Source organism: Colius striatus, chromosome 1 (assembly GCF_028858725.1).
Source record: "Colius striatus isolate bColStr4 chromosome 1, bColStr4.1.hap1, whole genome shotgun sequence".
Lineage (NCBI taxonomy): Eukaryota > Metazoa > Chordata > Aves > Coliiformes > Coliidae > Colius > Colius striatus.
The window spans coordinates 201,218,109-201,240,288 of NC_084759.1; the positions used below are offsets into that span (position 1 = coordinate 201,218,109).

The 22,180-nt window shown below is 38.9% G+C and overlaps 1 protein-coding gene across 8 annotated transcripts in view; it reads right to left on the reverse strand.

The window, feature by feature from the left end:
* The window catches only part of CELF2 (CUGBP Elav-like family member 2), a 370,482-nt gene that overhangs the window by 126,362 nt on the left and 221,940 nt on the right, over positions 1–22,180 (reverse strand). For all 8 annotated transcript variants that reach the window (XM_062020104.1, XM_062020096.1, XM_062020124.1 and 5 more), the window contains one exon: positions 3,003–3,199. In XM_062020104.1, the coding sequence (XP_061876088.1) occupies positions 3,003–3,199 (197 nt within the window). The remainder of the gene's footprint in view (positions 1–3,002; positions 3,200–22,180) is intronic.

Sequence of the window (22,180 nt, forward strand, 5' to 3'; positions counted from 1 at the left end):
GTAAAACTCGGCTTTCTAACTGTCTTCCTCCTCTTCCTCCAGCTTCAGCTTTGCAGAGCTGGCAAGCAATACAAAAACGGAGGAAAGACATGAACTAGGCCGTCTGTCGTTGGAGGGTATGAAAGACAGTCTTAATAACAGCAGGAGAGAGAGAAGCAGCCTATGGTTATTTTTGACAGAATTGGGAGAGACTCGGATTGAAGCGTCATAAACAGTTGATCAGAGAAAAATTCTGTCCAAATTGGAGAAGTCCCTTTGGCCAAATTAACATAAATACACAGTCCTTGTCTGGTAAGACGGAAACCTTTCAAAAATCAGGATGTCTTTCTTCAAAGAACAAAACCAAACTGCCAGCTCCCCCCACCCCCCATGATGTAGTAACACTAATATTTTTGTTGCTGCAATTCATTGCTTGCAGAATATTCAGAGGAAATTTCTGGGTGATACCAGCCTGTGAATATTCTGTACAACACACAGCCATGACCATGCAATGAAATGAAAAATGGACTTTTTTCCAGCATCACAAAGTCCCCCTGATGTACTGTTCTGCAAAACTGCAAAACAGAGAGGCAGTGGGCAGGAATATGCCTTACAATACCCCAATCCACCCATCTCAAATAAAATAAAAATGGTTGTGTGAGCATTTATGCACATGGAATTCAACCACATCTCTGAACAAAAAGTCACAACTCGGCTTCATTATCAAATGCTGATTAGCACAGGTGAAGTACTTCTCATGCATTGCGACCACAAGACTATCAAACATTTTTCAGGGTAGTTTTTTGGTTTATGGGTTTTTAACATTCTAAACAATCCCTCAATACAGAATCATTTATACTACTGGATGAAGAAAATAAAGATAATTCCTAGTCAAGAGATATGCACAAGAAACTCCAGAAGTTTCTATATCTAGCAGCCTTGCTAGCAGACTCAGCCAGAATGAAGGATAAAGCCAGAATGGAGATACACTACTTCAAAGCATTCAAGGGAAGACCTGACCACCAGAGCAGCCTGCTGCTGTTTCAGGGAATTTTAAGTCTGAAGGTTATTCTATCTTTCTTGAGGCTTAATTTCATTTACTCATTAAAACATATAATGCCTGAAGTGACGTAAGAGCATCATCTGTGCATGTCTGTAAGAGTCCAAGCAAAATAAAAAAATCCCAAATCCAACGATCTTTCAGAAAGAATATTGACTACCGAGACTACAAGCTTTCATAATTAGTCTACAATGATTTGCATGACCTGTACTTAATCCTTATGCTTTCCAGCTGCCTGACAGACAGGTACAGTATAATGGAAAACAGTACATAAACGGGAATCAATGGCTTTCTTCTGTCTAACCACAATATCATTCTCAGTTCATTTACTGCTTAGTGGGAAGGCATTTCTCTGGCCTGGGAATCATCTCTTTCTAAATGGAGGAGTCTCAAAGTTCAGCATTTTAGTGGTTTAAACTAAGCAGGAGTTTGCTCATCCATAGCAGACTGGACTGTAGAAAATCCAGTTGCTTGACCTCTTAATGCTGTCTTCTATCCAGCATTACAAGGAAAAGACACGTGGTGAGGGCTCTGTGCTAACACAGCAGTGGGCTCCATTGTTTCTGGGGAATGAAGGGCACTGGAAACAAAACTACACTGAAACACTCCAACTCGAAATACTTTCTGCTTCTGAAGGGAAAGAGCAATCTCGTACAGAGACTTGACTAGCAACAAGTTATAGTAAGACAAACTGCGTCCCTGACAGTGTTGTGACACCAATGTATCAAGTCTTTTAACCAGAAGCAATATATGCAAGGAAACCAAAATGTATAAACATCTCTCAAAGCACAAGACTACTTAAACCAGGGCAGCAAAGAGACCACTGAGAGGATCCTCTGCCTCATACCAGGGCAAGGAGGAGATGCTGAGCCTTGGCAGTGCTTTGCACAAAAGCACAGGAGCACCCGAAGTTGTGCTGTGTGCCTCACACAATAGCAGCCACCTCTCACTGCACTGGAAATCTCAAAGTGCTGTTTTGCACTGTTAGTTAGCTGCAAGCCCACAAAGTCATTTTATGATATTCTCTGTAGCACGTGTGCTTTAGAAGCAGTAGGAAAAGTGTAGTAAGAACGAATAGCCACCTAGTAACCTTACAGTCAGGCATACATGCATATCTAGTTATGCTCCTGAGATGCACTAATTATTTGTAAAACTAGAAACACTTTCACATACCAAATCTGAAGTGTAAATAAAAGTATACTGCTATTTAGGGAGATAAATATGTTCTGTGAAACAAAATATTCACTTTCAGTCTATATGTGAGCATATGGTATACTTACATAGCTATAATACACCGAATTCTCAAGTGTAAATACATAGGTATACAGTGAAAGCAAGCAATATAGTTAAGGAGAAATAATTTATGTGTGTGTAGAAAAAAAATACAGGAAGGAAAACCAACCCTTTCCTTTAGAAAAGTAACAGTGCCAAAAATCAATCCTTTAGCACAACTGCAGAAAAAAATCGTATTTTGGAAGAAGGGCAGGGCAACACTATTGTGTAATTTGTACTGCCTCTGGAGCAGTGACGTAGCAAGAGCCCACTGCTACCATTTCTCCCCTCTTGTGTCCTTACAATTATTCCCACCTGGGGTGAAAAGAAAGGAAACGAAAGGAAGTAGAAAAATGTATTTTTCATGAGCTAAGCCCGGGAAAGTGACCATTCACGTCTCCACGTTTCTTGGCAATAATAATTTAAACACGGATGGCAATCTTTTGTTATTTTTTGCACAGTTGGAATGCATGCTTCCAGATAACAGACACTTAAACTGCAATTTACAAAGAGGAGGAAGACAGTAATCGATGGGTATTCAGGAGTCCTCTCCTCTGAGGGCTGCTGCATAGCTCAACACGGTATGTTTCAAAACAGACAGTCCAAATGCAAACCTCTTTGGAAATCTTGAGGCAAGAAAGACCATCAGAAAGAAAAGAAACTGAAAGCAAAGAGAGCATAACTACCGTACCTTTACTTTGGGGAGGGTTCTGACTTCTGTCTCGAAGAACATTAATCTGGTAGACAGCTCCATAAGGCTCAAAAAGTTCTTTTAACTCTTTTTCTGACCATGATCGGGGAATCTGTCCAACAAACATCTTAATGGCATCTGGGTCTGGTTGGTCTGAATGATCCAAAGCTCCATTCATCTTGTTAGCTGTGCCGTTACTAGAAAGTGGAAAAGGAGATTAAAAAGAGAAAGCAAGTTAGGAGACTATGTAGTTTTCATGTGCACTAGATGCAGATGATGTCAATTGGCACACAGCAGAAAAAAAAATCATCAGTATTTAATTAATAGCATAAGTATTATGAACAAAAACCAATGAGATTACATTTTCATTGAGTCTGGTTTTCTCTGCAGGCTGCTGCTTAATGTCATTATATAACAAGAGAGTAGCACAACACAAACTTTCGGATTTTAAAGAAGAGGACAGTTGCAAGTAAGTGCAGATTTCTCTTCATGGCTGTTGTAAACAGAACTGCAGTGATTTCTCACTAAACTGGCTACTGGCAGAAATACAGCAGTGCGTGTGTGTGTGTTTTGTAATAAAGTCACATGAAAGGAATATGAAACATTTGGCAATCTGTCAGATGACTAATGCAAGATGCCAGCGATGAATTTGCAGATTGTGTGAAGCATCCATGTGTGCATCAAATTAGTATGATATTGCCTAGAATGGAAAACACTCCGGCTATGTGGCTGGTTGCTGCGGATTAGTTGTCTGTGCTCTTTATAAAAGAAAAGCGGTCTGGAGAACTCCAGTTTAAAGCACGTTGTTTATTGCACCCTGGCATAAAAAAAACCCCCACAATTCAAAAAGAGAAGGCAGTGGCAAAATTGCCTACTTTGTGGCGAAAATTAAAATGCTCCTTCAAAAAGTTTTTCTCCCTTGAAAAAGACATGAGATTTCTGAAATTATTCACAGCCTGTAAATTGTTACCCTATCTGATCTCCAGATGTACATCTAAGTTCAAAACAACCACACACTTCTGCAAGGTAAAAGAACTTAGTAACAAAAAATAACTTGCTCAGTGCGACAAAAGAGATATCATGGTTTAGGAAGAGTTTTTATAACAAAAGCAAATAATTTTTAATACTCAACAAAAGTAAAAATAAAAACTCCTAATATCATATTGAAAAGTAAGGACAGAAATTTCAACTAATTACTTGGCTAGAGATTTCGTAATTGATGACAGATAATTTTTGGATGTTTCCGTTTCAAGAAAGAACACTAACGAGACACGGCTTTTAGAGCATTTCCCCATCCTCCTGCTAAGGAAAGAGGGGAAATAGCCTGTGTTCAGCAGTGTCAAAAATCGATCATTGCAGAATTCAGGCATTTCACAGTCACCTGCCACTTTCAAAAAACTTGGCTCTAATTAGAGTTTCTCCATATGATGATTGTTCGGGAGAGAAAGCCCACAGGAGGATTTAGATGAGTTCAAGATCTGCACAACCAGATAAAAGTAATGTTTTACATGTGAAAGAAAGAAAGAAAAGAATGGCAAGAGAAAAACAACCCTGTGTAATTTCCATGTCTCAAGCCATAAGTTGGCACAGCCAAATTACTTAGTTTTGCGTTTCATCTCCTTGAAACCTTAATTCACCTCAACACCTTAATATGCACATATTAACTTCAGCACTTTCCCTGCTTATGGCAGGAAGGAGAAAGTTATATTAAGGGCATATTTAAAGCCAACAAGAAGTTTCATCATCACTTGCCAAGTGTCCTCAACATGAAGCAACAAACAGGATTTATCACACTCTTTTGTCGGACAAAATCCTATTGATTCTAATGGGAATCTTGTAAGAGATCGAAAGACTTTTTGTATGAACCTTTTGTATGGATGTTTCATGCACAAATAACCTCTCTTGTCTTACATAAGCTCTTTGTTTTGAAGATATTCTAGAGGTCACGAGCACATCTGGAGAAATCATGTTTTCTCCAGGCCTTAGAAATTCCATTTTCCATACATACATAACACTTAAGCCAAACCAGCACAACCAACCAAAGAACCACCACCATAAAACCTCCGGGAAACAGAAAATTGCTCACTTGACTGATATTCCATGAGAATAACTTTCAAAACTTTCTGGAATAGCAGGCACCTACGTTGACACACCTCAAGAAAATCCATCTGTTACCTCTTTCCTGTTCCTATTCTTTTACATAAAACCCAATCTGTTAACCTTCCAGTCTAGGAGGGATGTTGAATAATCCCTGACTCATAGCTTAAAGTAACTAATGAAAATAGCAATATATTATTTTGGACCTGCAAAGACAGACAAGAAAAGGTAGAAGCTTAGCTGTGCAGCCCCCAGTTTTGCCCTGGATGTGGTCAACTATTTTCTTTCAGAATTCAGCTTCACTTTTCATTTCATTTATTCTCTACGTTGTTTACATTACAAAATGAATTGAGTTTTGGTTTTAAACTATGACCTTTATCTATTCTCCCTGTTATATCTCTTTTTAAAGAAAATTGCTACTTTAGCCCAAAACTACCGCCAAGGTCATATTTTATCAAGAATAATAAGTTTACTCCTTTGTTTTTCCTTTGCCCAAACAATCTTTACCACCGAGAGCACCACAATTTCCATTGCTAATAAGCCAAAAATCCACAAAACAAAACACTTTTGCATGTATTGTCAGGTTAATGATGCCATTAGCATCAAGTTCCTGCTTTGACTTAAAGGTTCAGGCACAGGCCAAGAAGTCTTTTAATTCCACAAAATGCTTGAGCCCTTTCTTTACTATGGTGGAAATGAAGTTGAATTACATTGATAATATTCCTTAAATGCTTTACTGGATTAAAGATGGTTAAAGGCTCTGACTCCAGGTGTAGGCTACTGCCATGCAAAGCTCCGAGAGACAGGGACAGGTATGGCCACTCACTGGCTGAATTGAGTAAGTCATTCTAACTTCTCTGGACTAAAAAACTCCATCCACTGATAGCTCTGCCAATCCATGAATTCGTAAGGATTTAGGAGAAAACTTTTTCTGCCACAAAGCAGAGGTTTCACTGAGCTGCCAGCTCAGTGCAGTAGCATCCTCACCCAGCTTCACCAGTAGCTGTAGCACTACAGCTGATGTACACAAACTGAACAAGTGAATAAAACAACAGAAAGAGAAAACAGTGGAAAACCCCTCCAATTTTATAGATTCTATGGATTTGATCCCTGCAGTGTACTTGAAGGTTCCAATGAGGAACACAACTACACAGCCCTCCTGCCTGACAGTCCAGTTGTCACAGAGCTTGTTGGGTCATTACAAAATCCAGTCAAATATTCTTGATCCCTCGCAAAGAATCTCTGCTCAAGACGAATTCCCTTATCCTCTTCCATCTTTCACCTTCAACCAATGGACGTTACTGCTGTGCACTAAAACCTCTTAGTTGCCAACACTTGGAGGGTTTTCTCTTCTCTTCTCTTTGCCAACACAATGGCTCTCAGAGGAAGCAAATCCTTCCTTTCCCCATCTTTCCCAACTTCTGTACCAAAGAAATAACACCGGAAAAGAGAAACCACACTCAAAACTTTCCAAGAGGAGGCAAAGACAGTCTCTGCAAAAGCTTAGAACTATTTCTTGAAAGCATGAGTGTACCGAGATAGCTGTGTCTAGGGGACACTAATGAGAATGGGATCCCTTGACAATTACTGTCAGTACCCAAACGATGACATACATTAAAAAAAAGAGAAAAAGATTATGTGGCTTGTTGTTTCTACATCCTTCCCTCTGTGGCCAATTTAACCCATTGGACTAAGGGGTGACCCAGCACATCATCTTCACTGACAAGGTGTCATCTATATCATAGAGAGCAGCCTGAGGGCAGAGATTAAGCCACTGAGTTGCTGGCTGCTTGTGGTTTCTGCCAGAGCATCCTCCCTCTCAATTTGTGCCAATTTTCCTTCTAATAACCTAACTACCATTCCATCATTTCAGGAAGTTGACAGGGCCACTCTTTGAGGAGCTAGAGATTGTTTTAATATCACTGTTGCTTCAGCAGATGCACAAGAAAAAACTAGTAGATGCCTTCTCTGTCTCTCCTGTTCATATCTGCAATTACAGCAAGGCTGCTGAAAGTGAACTGACCGCTAAGGAGAGAGAGGCAGACTTGAGAAACAAAGTCTGGATCAAAGGGGACCCTCTTAAATTCATCACTGTTAAGAGCTTTGGCATTAATCCACATTCATTTCCATTAATGAACTAGGTGTCAAGCCAGGTGCTGAAAAACAGCAGCTCTTAATGGGGACCAAATGGGTTTGTATGAGACCTGTTTTTCCAAATCTGTTTTTAACCCTGCTCAGAACCCTTCTCACTGTTCTGTTTTGGTTAATTCATGTCTCAAACCTCAGCCTATTTTAGTGGCTTTGCCATTTTGCTAGGGATTTGTCATTTTCATGTTCCACGGTATAAGATACCTGTAGGAGAATATTGAACTACCTCTAAGAGCCAACATAACAACAAGAACACGATAATGAACGGGTTCCGAGTTTAAAGACTACTAAATCCACCCCAGCGCAGAGGCATTTACAGGCATCAGGGTTTTACAGTAATAAATATTTACTTCTGAGCTGCACAGTCACTGCCAGGATATCACACAAGCTGACAACAGGGACAATACCCGTTTGAAGGACTCCAACTGCTGTCAAGAGAGACAAACAAGCATCACCTTACTGTACTTGAAAGATCATAATTGCTGGTTTACGAGCAAATTTTATCTGGAAGGACCCAAAAGGGTTTTATAAACTCATTGTTTAGAGAGGAATGACTTCATTGTAAGGTGACAGACGGCAGCTGTTTAATGACATGGAGCATTATCGCACAACAATTTCAGCCAGGAAGGGTAGAACAATACCATACCCAATTGAAAACTGCAGGGGGGTGCAATTTATAGACACAGAATGTAATTACCTAAATTGGATTTGGGCCAGTAAAATGAAGGCCAGAACCTCTGAAAAACAAAAACCAAACCACAACAAATCCAAGAACGCCCTTTCACATTTCTAAGCCATAAATGACTAGGACTCTGTGTTTTGAGGATAAAAAAAGTCAGAAGCTTTCTGGCCCATCAGCTGTTTCACAGTGCAGATACTCAAAAACAGCTCAAAGGAAGGATGATGCTTTAAAAATCATTAACTTTTCTTGCTGTAGTGTCTTGTACCGTTTTTGGCAGAACTATTAAACACTAATAATACTAATAATTATTATTAAGTAACACATATCCAAATCAGCAGTTGCTAAACGAACCTGACATCATGCCCAATGAACAAAGCAGCACACGATCTGGTCTTTGGCATGCAGCAATGTCTACAACATAATTTTGTCCAGTCTTTCCTGCATCTTGCTGTTCTGCTACACTTGAAGGCCAGCTGAAGCTGCAGGAGGGAAACTGAAAAAACATCCTCCCTTACTCCATCTTAGAGATCCATAAAGCCTTTAACAAAGGGCTGAGCAATTCTTCTTCCATCCAGCAGAGAGCAACCGCACTTGCACTCACACACACACACACATTAAGTACATGAACAATTCTGATGGTTGTTAATACCTGACATCCAATGCTAAGATTTTATTCTTCTCAGTAGCTAATAATACTCAAGTGCTTATGTAAGCACTGAATGGTAAATACAAAGAGTTTTGTTTCTGGCGTTGCCTCCATGTAGGCAGAAAATATCTGTAAAAGCATAATGTTTCCTACGACAACGGAGTCCTCGTTACTGCCCTGGCAATTTAAAATTGACAGTCATTTTTCTGGTGAAATCAGTGATTAGTTGTAGTGCAGCTTTGTTAACTCCCTCTGTATATTAGATCATGCAAATTATGACAAGCCATTGTTACTATAGGGTATACTTGTTTTCTGATTAATTCCAAATTTAGAACCTGTGATCACTTTATTTGTTTTAAATGCAAATTTTAGGTAAGGTAAGGAAGTAGTATCCTGCAATAGGGGAAAAAAAGATTTCAAAATCTGTGGAAGAAACTTTTCCTACCTTGAAAAATGTTTTGGTAAGGAACAAATTTAGGCTGAGAGAAGGAGCAGTGGAGGGAAGTTGCCTTTCAAGCAGGTAGGTCAGACTGCATGAAACCAAGGGCAGTACAAGTTGCGAAAAGCACTAAACAAAATACATACTAGACAAAGTTCAGAAGAGAGCTGAGAACACCTAAGAGAAAGCACGTTTTAGTGACAGATGCAGATTCCTCATTAGTATCACAGGAAGAAATCAAGGATACAAAAGGCAATCATAAAAAGAGCTAAGCTAAAATACCTTTTCAGCTCATGCTGCTCACTGGAGCACATATACTCCTTTGTGTTAAGGTCTCTTGACTTCATGAAATTAGCCCTCAGAGCTCTGCTCCCTAAAGCAAATAAGCGAAGTTCTGTCCCCACCTGGCTGCAGCCTCCCCCAGGCTCATTGCTAAGCATTCACCTTGAGAGGTTGGTAGCTCTTCAGGTGCTCAGCCTATCTTGATGCATCACCTCCATTACAAACCAGTTTGACTGAAGGCTGAGGTTTCAACCTAAACCCTGGATACCCCTTGTTTAAAACTAACAAATGATGTTATTTTAATGTCCTGCTTTTGATAATGCTTCTAGAACTGCAGAGTCAAGCAACAGTAACTTGCCAAAAGCTTTGTACATCAGCTACATCACACCTTCAAAACAACCTTACCTTCAAACAGATCTTTAAAAAAAACCCCAGATGTCCAGTGTGTCTCATACTGTCTCAACTCTTACTGCTGTTGTACAGACCTATCTTTTAATCAAGGAAATTATCTTTTAGAAGATGTAGTAGTACTTAATGGTTTGTATGTGCTATATACAGACACAAGTGGAGTCACTAATACGAGTTAAAATATATGTAAACAAGTGAATGAATGAGTGCAGAAGTGAAGGCAAGCAGGGAAAAGAGGAGGTTTGGTTTTTTTTGAAGTTCTCTGTTTTGGAAACCAATTAAATAACATTGCTAGCTCATTCAATAGTGGAAGAAGACATTAAACACACCATCTGTACAGGTCTGAACTGAGCAGCATCTTTTTGTTTATGCAGATACAACTTAGCATGGTTTATTTACAAGCTAGATCGTAAGAGGTTCCAAAGAAACATAAGGAAAAACTTCTTCACTGTAAGGGTGAGGGAGCAGGAACAGGCTACCCAGATGGGTTGTGGAGTCTCCTTTTCTGGGGACTTTCAAAACCCACCTGGACGAGTTCCTGAGTGACTGGCTCTAGCAGGGAGATTGGACTGGATGAGCTTCCAACGTCCCGTCCAACCCTTAAGATTCTGTGATTCATCAGGTGTAAGATAGATGCATTTCTAACTTCACACAGCAGGAAAAAAGTACCGTAAGAGTTAAGGCATCTCTGATAAATATCTAAGTCATAAATTTTAACTGTCTGTTTCCTGTTAGCTGACTCTCAGATGGGCATCTGTCCAACTGATTTTGACCTGGTGAGCTTAGCATTAACAAAGGCTTTTAATTTATAATTTGTCTGTCTCTAAACTAATCTCTGTTATGGCAGGAAGAGAACCTAGCAGATCACCACAACTGTGATGCTTGTGAGCAATGATTGCAGCTTACTGTCCCAATCTTGTGTTCCTCACCATTTTTTTCTTTTATAATCATTTTGGGGCAGAGCTGTCCTTTTGCAAAAATACCCGTGCTACATCTAAAAAGGATTCAAATTACAAAGAGGTTCTCTCAGATTTACTGTAAACTGGACAGTAACACAAAAGAGCACTCATGCAGTTGCACAATTATAGTTTTGGAGCACCAATTGATACAATTTTTCACATGAAGTTGAGCCTAAAGCAGCTGACTGCTCAGTATTAATGGTGTGGATTATTAATGCCTTGCTTTACTGATTACACATATTTGCAATGAAGCATACTTCTTTCTGTGTGGCAGGAAACATTTATCGGTATTATTAAAGAAAAAAATCCAAGAGTTTGATTACACCCAAATGCTTATATATTTGTGACATGTCAACAACCAAATTAGAATAGCACTAGGCTTTTAAAATTCAGGACACGTAGGACCATCTGTTTTCTTGTCAACAACCCCAGTCTCTAAATGTTCCAAACACTTATTGCTCCAAATTTACAAAGTTGTTACTTAACTCCCTTCCTCCTTTGCCCCAAAAAATCTTCACAGGCTTCAATAATTTTTTTTTTTTTACTTGATAATTAATGATGTGACAATTCTAGAAAGTTTTATGTCCTGGCTGCAAGTTATCTGCAAGTTCTTATGAAGTTTGCAAGGACTTAATCTAGTTTGTGGCAAACGGTGTCCCGGAGTTGGGGCTGGGGAGACAGAGGGCATGGGAAAAGTGTCCTCCAAACATTTGTTTTGAAATACAGCCATTTCTGTGTGCTAAAGTCAACTGATTATTGCAAGAAGTAATTTACAGTCTAATGCATTTCAAGGCTGGCACCCATGTGTGTACACACAGGCTCAGACCTGCTCCCAGCTGAGCTCCACAAAGCACAGGGAGACATTTTCGTAGGGCCCAAAAGCATCCATCCAAAGAGAGAGAGGCCAACGGCTCGTGCCTGACACGACTGCTTTACCTAAACAGCTTCCTTAAAAAGGGAATGGAAGATTACAACACTGCTTGTATTAAGGGCACAGCCAACTTGGGTTAGCTTCACTTATTTATGTGAAACCTCAAATAGACAATTAAAACAAGCTGAGACATACAATTATCTTACTTAAAACAAAATATTCTATCAAACTAACTCATGTTCCTCTGTTTTACAAACCTGAATATAAGAAAAGATTATTGTCCAAAGTGTGATGCAATTGTAATTTTAACAAGTTGAGCATCATTATAGCAAAAGCCCCCTCAGCTGATTTTTTTTTAAAACAATTTCTTCATTTTTTTAACACCACATCTGGCATATAGAATACAGATGATCATTTGTTTATATATCTGTCGAAATGCCTTTTCCAAACACAGCCAGATGGAGCCTTTCAAAATCAAATTAATTTCAGATTAATTCACTCTGGACCCACTCCAGTTTCATGACTCTATGCTTTGAGGCACCATCTAAATTGATTTAGAGTCACGAACTTAGAGAGCTCAAGTCCTTAGGTACAGAAAAAACAAAGATCCTTTTTGCATACTGAAAGAGTCAGCGAAAAAAGAGAGTCCTCTATCATAAGTTTTGGCTGCTTCAAAAAAAACCCAAACCCAAAACAAATCCACCTGAGAACACATCAGTCTGTATAGTGCCAAAATCGTGTATAAAACTTCATACTTCGTCTCACAAAAATCACTCTAGAATTTACATCTTCAATGCTTTCCTTGCCGAGTCCAATAAAATTTATTGCTCTAATTAGAAAACAGAATATAAAAGGTGTTGTTCTAAACCTTGCAATAAGCAGCAGTCATAGAAAGATAGGAGACAGGTAATAAAAATCTCCACTGCAATGGATTTATCTAAGGAACTATAAACAAATGTAGCCTACAAACACTGTGGGCTTGCATACTGTCAATCCTCTATGGATGCCTTTATTATCTCACTTGTTTCAATTGCAATTTGGGTTTCCATGGAGATGTAACAGTCAACTCTGGAAAATTATAAGATAAATGTCAGGCAGTGATAACGGTGTTAATGAAGCTTCATTGACAAGCAGAACTATGCTTCAAATAATAGGCATATTTCTATTAGCATATGTATAACCTGTTCAGAAAAAGAAAGGAAAAAAACCTGAACAACAGAGAAAGATAATATTAAAAAATTAAAATGAAGTTGTGTATATAGAAGATACGAGACACAACAAAATTCTGCATCTATGTGAAATGATGAATTCCCAACAAACAGAAGGGACAAGGGTTTGAAATTTAATTGCCTGATTCCTCTTGAAATTTTTGCTGTCAGCTATCACGCTGAAAAAAGCCCTTTTCTGACACACACAGACACACTTTTGCATGGTGTGACTCTTGTTTCCTTAAGACGAGAGGCTAGAAGGATCTGCTTCACAAGGCACTTTAAAGCATGCTATTTTATAACGCACAAATACAGCTGCACTGAGCTGTTAGGAAGATGCAGACCTCAGTGGAAACACTAACAGCGTACACACAAGTACAGCACAAGCTACGAGAACTCTCGGGTATCATATGTGCCCAGATTGGGGTGGCTGGTCCACTATATCTTGGTACATAATGGGTTTAATGTGATACTGTTGGGGTGACAACTGTGAGCACTTAAGACTAAGCATGGTGTGGTCTTGACTGGCTTCTGCGCTAACCAAGTCTGTAAAAGGCATGGAGAAGCTGCCAGTCATCTGAGCCATCAATGTGTCCAAGAAGGTCAGTGGCATCCTGGCTTTTACCAGAAATAGCGTGTGACCAGCAGGACCAGGAAAGGGATTATGCACATGTACTCAGCACCGGTGAGGGCTGCACCTTGAACTTCACTATGTTCAGTTCTGAGTCGTTCGCTCCAAATGGACATTGAGGTGCTGAAGTGTGTCCAGAGAGAGGCAACAAAGTTGGGGAAGGGATGGAACACAAGTGCTGTGAGGAGCTGCTGAGCAGCCTGGGGGTTTAGTCTGTAGAAGAGGAGGCTGAGGCGAGACATGATCACTCTCTACAGCTACTTGAAAGCAATCATAGAATCATTATGGTTGGAAAAGACATTTAAGATCGTCAAGTCAAACTACTAACCTCACACTGCCAGGCTCACCACTAAAACCACATCCCTTAGCACCTGATCTATGCATGTTTCAAATATCTCCAGGGATGGTGACTCCACCACCTCCCTGAGCGGCCTGTTCCAATACTTAATAACCCTTTTGGTGAAAAAGTTCTTCCTAATGGTCAATCTAAACCTCTCCTGGCACAACAAGAGCTGTTCCAAGCTCTTCAGAGGAAGATTTGTTTTCCTTTGTGTTTTGGGTGACCAACGGTCATATATTTACATCTGAAGAGAGTGTAGTTATGTAAAACTACAAATTTTAGTCTTTAAAGTAAATTCTCATTATAACATGATATTTATTTAGTTTCTTATTTTTACCTTATTATTGCAAATAAGTTGTTTTGCTCCACTGGTTATGCTGTTCTTTAGCAGCCCACAAGAAAATAAACAACTACACATAATTAGGAAAGGGGCAGCTCACCCTTTAAAGGCATCATTTAAATAAACAAAAAAATCCTCAGAAAAACTGGTGTGAATTTTCCTAATAAACATACCATGAAAAATCCTGAGAGAACCACACCCTAACACATACGTTTCCCAGGTCATATGGCAGTCATTTATGGGGACACATCTGACTTCAAAGAGAGATCTCCACACTCTAATTGTGAGTTTCCAGGGCGCTATGCGCAAATGCAGCATGGGGAAAACGGCAGAGCACTGCCATTTGAACTTGTTTGCCAGTTTGACTGGAAAATACATCTTGAACAGTTGCCGAAAACCGTGTGTTTAAGGTCATGGTAAATACTTGCAGCAGGAGAAATTTAAAAGGATGAGCTAACTTCTTAACTGTACATCTTGGACAAAAGCTTATCTTAGTGGGTTATTTGCTGTGGAGGTTTTATTCACAAGCAAAAATGAATGCAGATCCTGGGGACGTGCTGACGCTTTTCCAGAAGAAATGGGAAAGGATGAGATGGGAAAAAGCAGGAATACCAACCACAGCTCTTTGACCCTCCCATTATCTGCAAAGCCTCTTAACTTAAATAGTGTTATGCGACAGTAAAGGTAGTTAAACACTTGTGGATGTATTTTTAAGCTGCCTGTAACATACTGAACCTGTGGAAACTTGGTAAGCTCACGTTTGGCTGAATGTCTGCAGCAGTGTGAAACACAGCGTGATGTACAGAAATCCAACATCACACCACAGGGTTAATTTCTTTCCTTCTTTTTTCTCTTTCCCTCCTTCTCCTAAAAGTGAAACACTCTTATTTCTGATGACAATTATTTGGGAAGCTGGAGGACTAATAGCACCATGTGGCTAGATCTCTAGCTCTTATCCAATTGTTTTTCCATATAACCCTTCTCTATATGGTCCTTGCTGCTGACGGGAGAATATAGACTTGAAGTTCACAGCTCTCAATAGCTTGATACAGAAAACAGAGGAATCCAAGCATCAAATATGGGATTTTAATAATATGAACATTTATTTTAATGATTTGAAGGCCGAACCTACAGGAATTGTCATGGTAAGTGAGAGATATGGAGGGAAAAACGTGAAACCTGAACTTATTCTGACTGCCACTACTGCAGCAGTGTGGACTTGTGCTGATTTTGGTTTAATGCAGGGAAGGGTGTCCGTACCTCAGGCCCATGCAATCACTCATGACAGACAGTGACCAGCTGGACAGCAGGTCAGCTACGAACACCAATCGTGGAGCTCTACTTGAGCAATTTCAAATTCACTGAGAGAGGTATTACTTACAGATTATTTTAAGGCATATCAGGTTTTTTTGCTATAACCATCCTTCAGAGAAGAGGAAATACAATGGAAGAACAAAACCGGGAAGTATTTCTAATGGTAAAGTGCAGAGGACTATGCAACAATGGAAGTGGTTTCTCAGCCACACTCTTTCATAAGTGCCTTCCCTTTTCTGTGCTTATCTCCCTCACCTTTAAATTGGTACATTATGTTCCCATCCCAATGAAGAACTCTGAAACACTCAGAAGAAAGCACTACATAAATGCTTAACCATTATGTTATTAAAGACAAAGAAAAAAAATCCCTTTTATGATATACTTTTTCTTTTACCTTGGTACAATTCTAATTTGTCTTTTAATAGCAGTATTTGAAAATTATGCAATACAGCAGAAGTATTTTCCAAAGCCACTGTTACTATTTGCATTGCACGAGCATCTCTGAGGCCTCAAACACTGCTGGCTGCTCTTTATGTAGCAGACCTAATTTTATTAGTAAGCCCAGATGTTTCCCTACTATTTTATTGTGTCAGGAAACACGATGCACTTGCAGAGTATTTTAATAGGTGGTTAAGAAAAGAGAAGAAGACTCAGCAGGTCTGAGCTCACTTAGCCTACAAAGGAAGGAATTTTTAATTTACTGTTTTCTACCAAGTGTCTTCATTATGGAGACCCAGATTTTGAATGCTGCTTAATTTGTCTGTGCTTCCATCTTTCCATGATTGGACTGAATGTCAACACAGTCGACTGAAACAGTTAATGCTTTACTAAAAAGGGTCAGAGAATCTGGGGATTAACATCAAGAGTTTTCTAGACAGAATGGGAACATATTCCCTAAAGTTTTAAGGTAGAAGGGAATGCAACTCTGATGTGCCAGCTCACATCTTGCATTACTCCATATTTTCCAGTTACTTATCCACTACATCCTTTGCTATTCTTTCTTGTTTAATTCAACGATGCAGTCTTGGACAGAGTTGCATTAGGCTGAGATGCTAATTAAAGCAACCTTGAAATATTAGCAACTATATAACATTTGATGGGTAGAAGAAAAATGGCTGGGTATAAAAATTATTATTAGCTTTTACATAAAAGAAGTTATTATTTAATGGATTTTAATTGCCTAGGGCATGTTTGTGAACAACAGGGATTAACAAATATAATGCATCCAATACATTTGGAGATGAACAAAGAGAAAAATCAAGCATGACAGCATATTTTTGCTTATTTCAGGACACATACACTGCTCATATGGAAAATGAAACAGATTACAAGAAGCTTTCCCTTAGCCATACGGAGCTTTAAGAAGCTCAGACTCAGCAGCAGCAGCAGCGCACTTATGACTGCAGCGTATGTACCCCTGACAGTTAAATCAAAACTATACATCCTCAAGGAGTCATTTAGTCTAAATCACAGCTTGTGATTTCTCATCTTACATGGTCAATGGATCTGCATTTCTTTAAAATGGGAATACTGGTAGAGGTAGGATTGAGACTTCAGGAGAATTGTTTTGCTAGCATTGTTCTATGAGTGCTGCAGAAACATACACAAAGCTTTACAAATGACCTCATTTTTACCAAGAAAGGACAGCTCAGCTATGTTCTATATTTTCCTGAACTGAAAGGAAGGCCCCACAGCCAAACTGTCATGTCTAATCATTGTGTTGCTTCAGAGTGTTTAAAACAAACAACTTTTTTCTTTTTTTTAAATAAAAACCTGTGGAGCAAGTGTAGTGTTCCGAGAGAGCAGGAGCTGCGGTTTCTATCACATAACTCAGACACCGGAATACCACTTTTGCCCAATGTGATGAATGAGCCTTATAAGAATAAATTTTCACCTCATTAATGATCTGAGCTGATTATGCCCTCCCCCCACTTTTCCTTTTAGGTCACGCATCAAATGTGACCCATTTTCCTTGAATGCTTTCCCGCCATCTATTTTTCCCATTAGAGTGGAAAGACAGTTGCTAAGGGCACATGACAAAGCGACCGTGCAACCACAAAATATCTGTCCCCCAACCACACACATACTTTTTTTCCCCCCTACCTTTATGATATTTTCACCCCCTCTCAGCATCTACTCTGAACAAGATCCTGCTTTACATTCAGGAAAGCCAACAACAGAACTGCTTATAAGGACAAGCTTAGCACCAGAATAGGATTTTCTAATGACTACAGAGACTCCCGGGGCCCTTCATATTTAAAAAAATATAAAGGCAGCAGCCTTGGTTTTTAATTACTCCTAATTCTAAATCTCATGGCCTTAAACACAATAGCTCTTTCAACTCCGAAAAAAAATGACACTAATCAGTAACAGAGTCCCCTGCGCAACCTGCTAGTCCTCTGATGGCATTGCAATGTTTGCACTGTTATGATTTTTCAAGGTTGACCAATGAGTCAGCAAAGCCAAGATGACTTAAAAGCATTAAATCATGCAACTATAATGGCTTTTTCACATACAGTGCTGGACGGATTGCAATTAGCAAGGGGAATCAGTACAAGGCAAATATTGTAAGAGCAAAGAGAAACAAATAGGGAATTAAAGGAGACGGTGTTCATTTTGGAACAAACGAGCCCCAGATGTTAAGGTATTTGTGGTTTAATACAGCCCCTCTCACCAGCCAGGTAAGGAATGTAATTAAAAAGCATTAAAGTTCAGTTGCTGAGACTCAACAGAATCGAAATGAAGATTTAATTCATCCACCTTACTTTTCTCTGAATAGTCTACTAATATTCCTACTTGGTGCAAAGTCCTGTGAAATGGAAGACTTGTGTCATGCTGCAATTCTTTCTACAAAAATCCTTCCCCTTAGCATTTGTAAGAGAGAAGATGTAATTCATTCCAAGTGCCTCATTGAAAAACAAAACATAAGTATCTAATACTGCAGCTACTTGGATTTCCCTGACGATTTCAGCTTTCCCTGTCATTTATTGCACTTCCCGGTAGCACTGCAGAATACCTCTCCCTGTTTTCTATAACCAAAGTATTATGCTTATCTATATTTTTTTATTATATCATTATGTATTTAATGATATACTCTATATAATCATTATTATATTTTTATATATACTTTCTATAAAGCTCAGTCTGTCTAGCAATTACAGGTACACCATATGATTAAACTTCACGCATATAGCGTCACAGTTAAATTACAGAGTGGACAAGATTGATGATTTGGTCACAATCTGTATTTCTAACTCGTGCCACCCATTCTCCTTCCACAATACATCCACAACATACTTTCTCCTAACTCTTGCAGAGATGACAGAACTCACGTCTGCAATGGGACTTTCCAGTTAGCAGGACAGTGAAGCCATACATCAGAGATGATTTGCATCACTGACACTACGGAAGATTAGAGTCACCATCATCCAAACAAAATGAACTGTAAATACAATCACTGTTGAACTATCAACGAGCAAACTAGGCATGGGTTTCTGGCAGTAGCAGTCTAAGTAACAGCCTCCAGAAAAGAAGAATAAAACTGTGTTGATTGTAGGAGTTCCTGAATTCAGACCAAAAAATTAATCCAATTTTGGAATAAGGTAGCAATATCATTAGCTTCCACTTTTGAAATACAGACTTTTGCTCTCAGTATCAACTGAGATGCCCACAAGAAACAGGATCCTGACATATGGTCAAGGCTGAAGAGAAAGTCCATGGAGCTTCTTAGATGTGCACTGAAAGCATAGATGGGGTCTCTAGAGGGAATTTAAGGGAAAAGACATCATTTGTCCATCTGGAACAGGCAAGCAAACCTGTTATTCTAGACATTGAAATAACTTTTTAGGAGTTTGACCACATTTTTCTCTTTACACTACTCCCTATTCCTCTACTTCCCTTTGTAGTCACATTTTTTCCCTACCACCCCTCTTTTCCATTGTCCTTAACACACTTTTAGTAAACACTTAGAGTATTTGCTCTTAATTAAACTGATGATTCCACCAAAAAAAAACCCCTGATATTTAAAAATAAGGAAGGGAACCGTGGCAGTTGGCCTTCATTAGAGTTTCATTCATGGACAGTATTCCAAAAGTGGAGCATGTGACAGCAACTTCAAAGCACTCCTGGAATCATGTTTTATCATTTTTGAACACTGTTTGTATTCCTAACAGCTCTCTTCCAGTCCAAATAACTACTGCACAAAAATAAATGTGCTGTGCAGCGTTGATCTCTTTTTACTGCTTTTGTCACCTGTGATACACTCCAGCTATCACCGCTTGTCGTTCCTTTGCTTAAAACTTCTAAGAATGCAGGAAAAAGTCATCCTTCAGACCTTCCAGTAGCCAAGGCAGAACTCTCCTCTGGAGTGTACCAGTTATCTGCTCCCTTGATGAATTCTGAAAGACACTCCATTTCCATCTTCCCCAGTCCCCAACAGTGTCTGAGCTCCCACTAGAGCTGCTGTGCAACTCAAACTGAGGACAGTTAGACATAAATTTCCCCACTTCTTGAAAAGAGACCCGAGAAGCAGCATTTAACCACTCCATTTGGGTGTTTAGTGCCTCACAATACCATTTCAGTGGTACATACAAGCAGTGACTATTTTCCAAAGGCAGACATGGGGAGCCAGGTAACAATGCAGCACAGAATACCCATTACTGTAAATTAAAATCCTTAGACAAATCACCAACAGTGAAACAATCTCTGTTTCAATTATGTGGTTAGCTAGCACATCCAGACTTTTCTTTCTTTGGCCAGAAATTCTGAAGCCAGGATTGATCTAATCTGTAATCATGTTGTTTACTTCAAATTAGAGATAATATAAAAAGCATAACAGTGTGTATGTATATATTCGTGGTACCCCTGCAGACATTCAAAAGGAATTCTATTTTATCTTCGTTGCTTTGTATTTTAGCCTCATTTCTTCCCTTTTAAAGTCTGTGGTAAATACAATATTTGCTTTTAGAGTTCTGACTCTCCAGGGCTTATAATGGAAAAGTACTTAACACAGAGATTATCTTTCTGGTGTTGTACTGTACGAATGAAAATTGTTACGTTAATGGCACTATACAGTCATATTCAAACACCATTAAGTACCTCTCTAGAAAACCAATGGAAAGGGAGTGATGAACTCCAACATAGTTCTGCTTGGACTTGCAAGTACATTTGTGCTTCTTCCTTCCTCCCCATTCAAAGGATTCTCTGGAAAAGGATTTCTTTCACTAACAATTTAGAGTCTGTGTTAAGAGTAGCAAGGAACATTAAGTAAGTGAGGAAGCACAGACACATACAACAGTCAATTCTCTGAGCTTGCAAGGTCTATACAATTGGTACAAACCTTCCACTGAAATTCTACCCAAGTATCAATTTATATCATTAGCTCAAATCAGGACACAATTTCACACCTACAAGCCCTAATCCTGGGTGTGTCGGCTTTGGGTTTGAAAGCATGCAATAAGCACCTTTCAAACAGAGAGAGACTCACTACTTTGTTCTGTTATAATCCATGAAGGGTTTCAGACTATGTTTTTTGCTGCTTTACATCAGCATAGGTCAGATGTATATCTACTAATGAGTATTGGTAATTAAGGTTTCAAACCACACAGCAGCCATACACCACTTTCATGTTGCTGCTATCTCTCTAAATTTGTGTATGTTTTCAGAGCAATTTCTGAGAGTCCTATTTGATTTAATTCCATTAAGTTCTTCAAGGCCAAAGTTACTGGTGTGACCTCAAAATATCACTAAACACAGATTTTTCATGTCAGATTTTAGTCAATTTTATTCTTTGAAGACCTTTGCAGTCATTCTGTATATTAGACCTTCATTTAGCACACAAATTTATAAACGTATATTCTGAAACTTCCAGGATTTTATATACAGCAATGCGTTAAAAAATGGAGAATGTAAAAGCTTCATCATCATCCTAATGATAACAACAATAATAATTATTAATAATAACAATAAATACTTGTGTTTAAAAATACTACAGCAAGAACATTTACCTGTGCTGAAACAGCTTAACTAGGAAGCTTGGCAAAACTTACTGGAAAAGCTGTAATCCTAGTTCAGTTACTTCTAGGAAATATTTTAGGAGAACTCAAGCATATCTCACTTTATCCTCCTCTAAATTAGAGATATCTGTCTAGCTTTATCAAGTGCTTTGATAGTGCATGTAAGAAAACTGGAAGTTTCACAGGTACAGAGAATGTGAAGGAATGTGGCAAAAACAACCTCCCACTTTCCCATAGATTTCGATTTAATTCATTCATAGAACAAGTAAATCTGTTCAAACATTATTTCATTTTTGTGTGTCTGCTCCCTTCTGCACAGCATTGAAAATAAAGGAAAGAAAGCCTCAGCATGATCTTGAAATTAATTTTCATGATAGGAGCAATTGAGTCCATCTACTAAGATACTTATAATTACATCACACCGTTACTTGAAAGAAAAACGGCCAGCTATATTCTAAGAAAATATTAACCCCATCAGCCCAACCACAAATCACTACGTTTAATATATTCTTCCTTTTATTAACACCCACAAGGTGCCCATTAGAGGCACCTTCAGTGCTATCCTAAATCACTTCTAATTATCAGACTAGCAAAAACATGACGGAAATGTTATTTTACATCTTCGAACGAAAGGCTCTTTGCTGTCCAAAAGACATGTCAGCACTGGATGATTTAGTCCATGATTTTGTTTACTGCCTTCAGCTTTCATTAGTGTTAAAAGCGCTAAGATTGTTTCCCTGACTGCTGAGATTTCCTAGGAGAGAAAAACCACACGGATACTGAACTCTCCTCTGCCTGC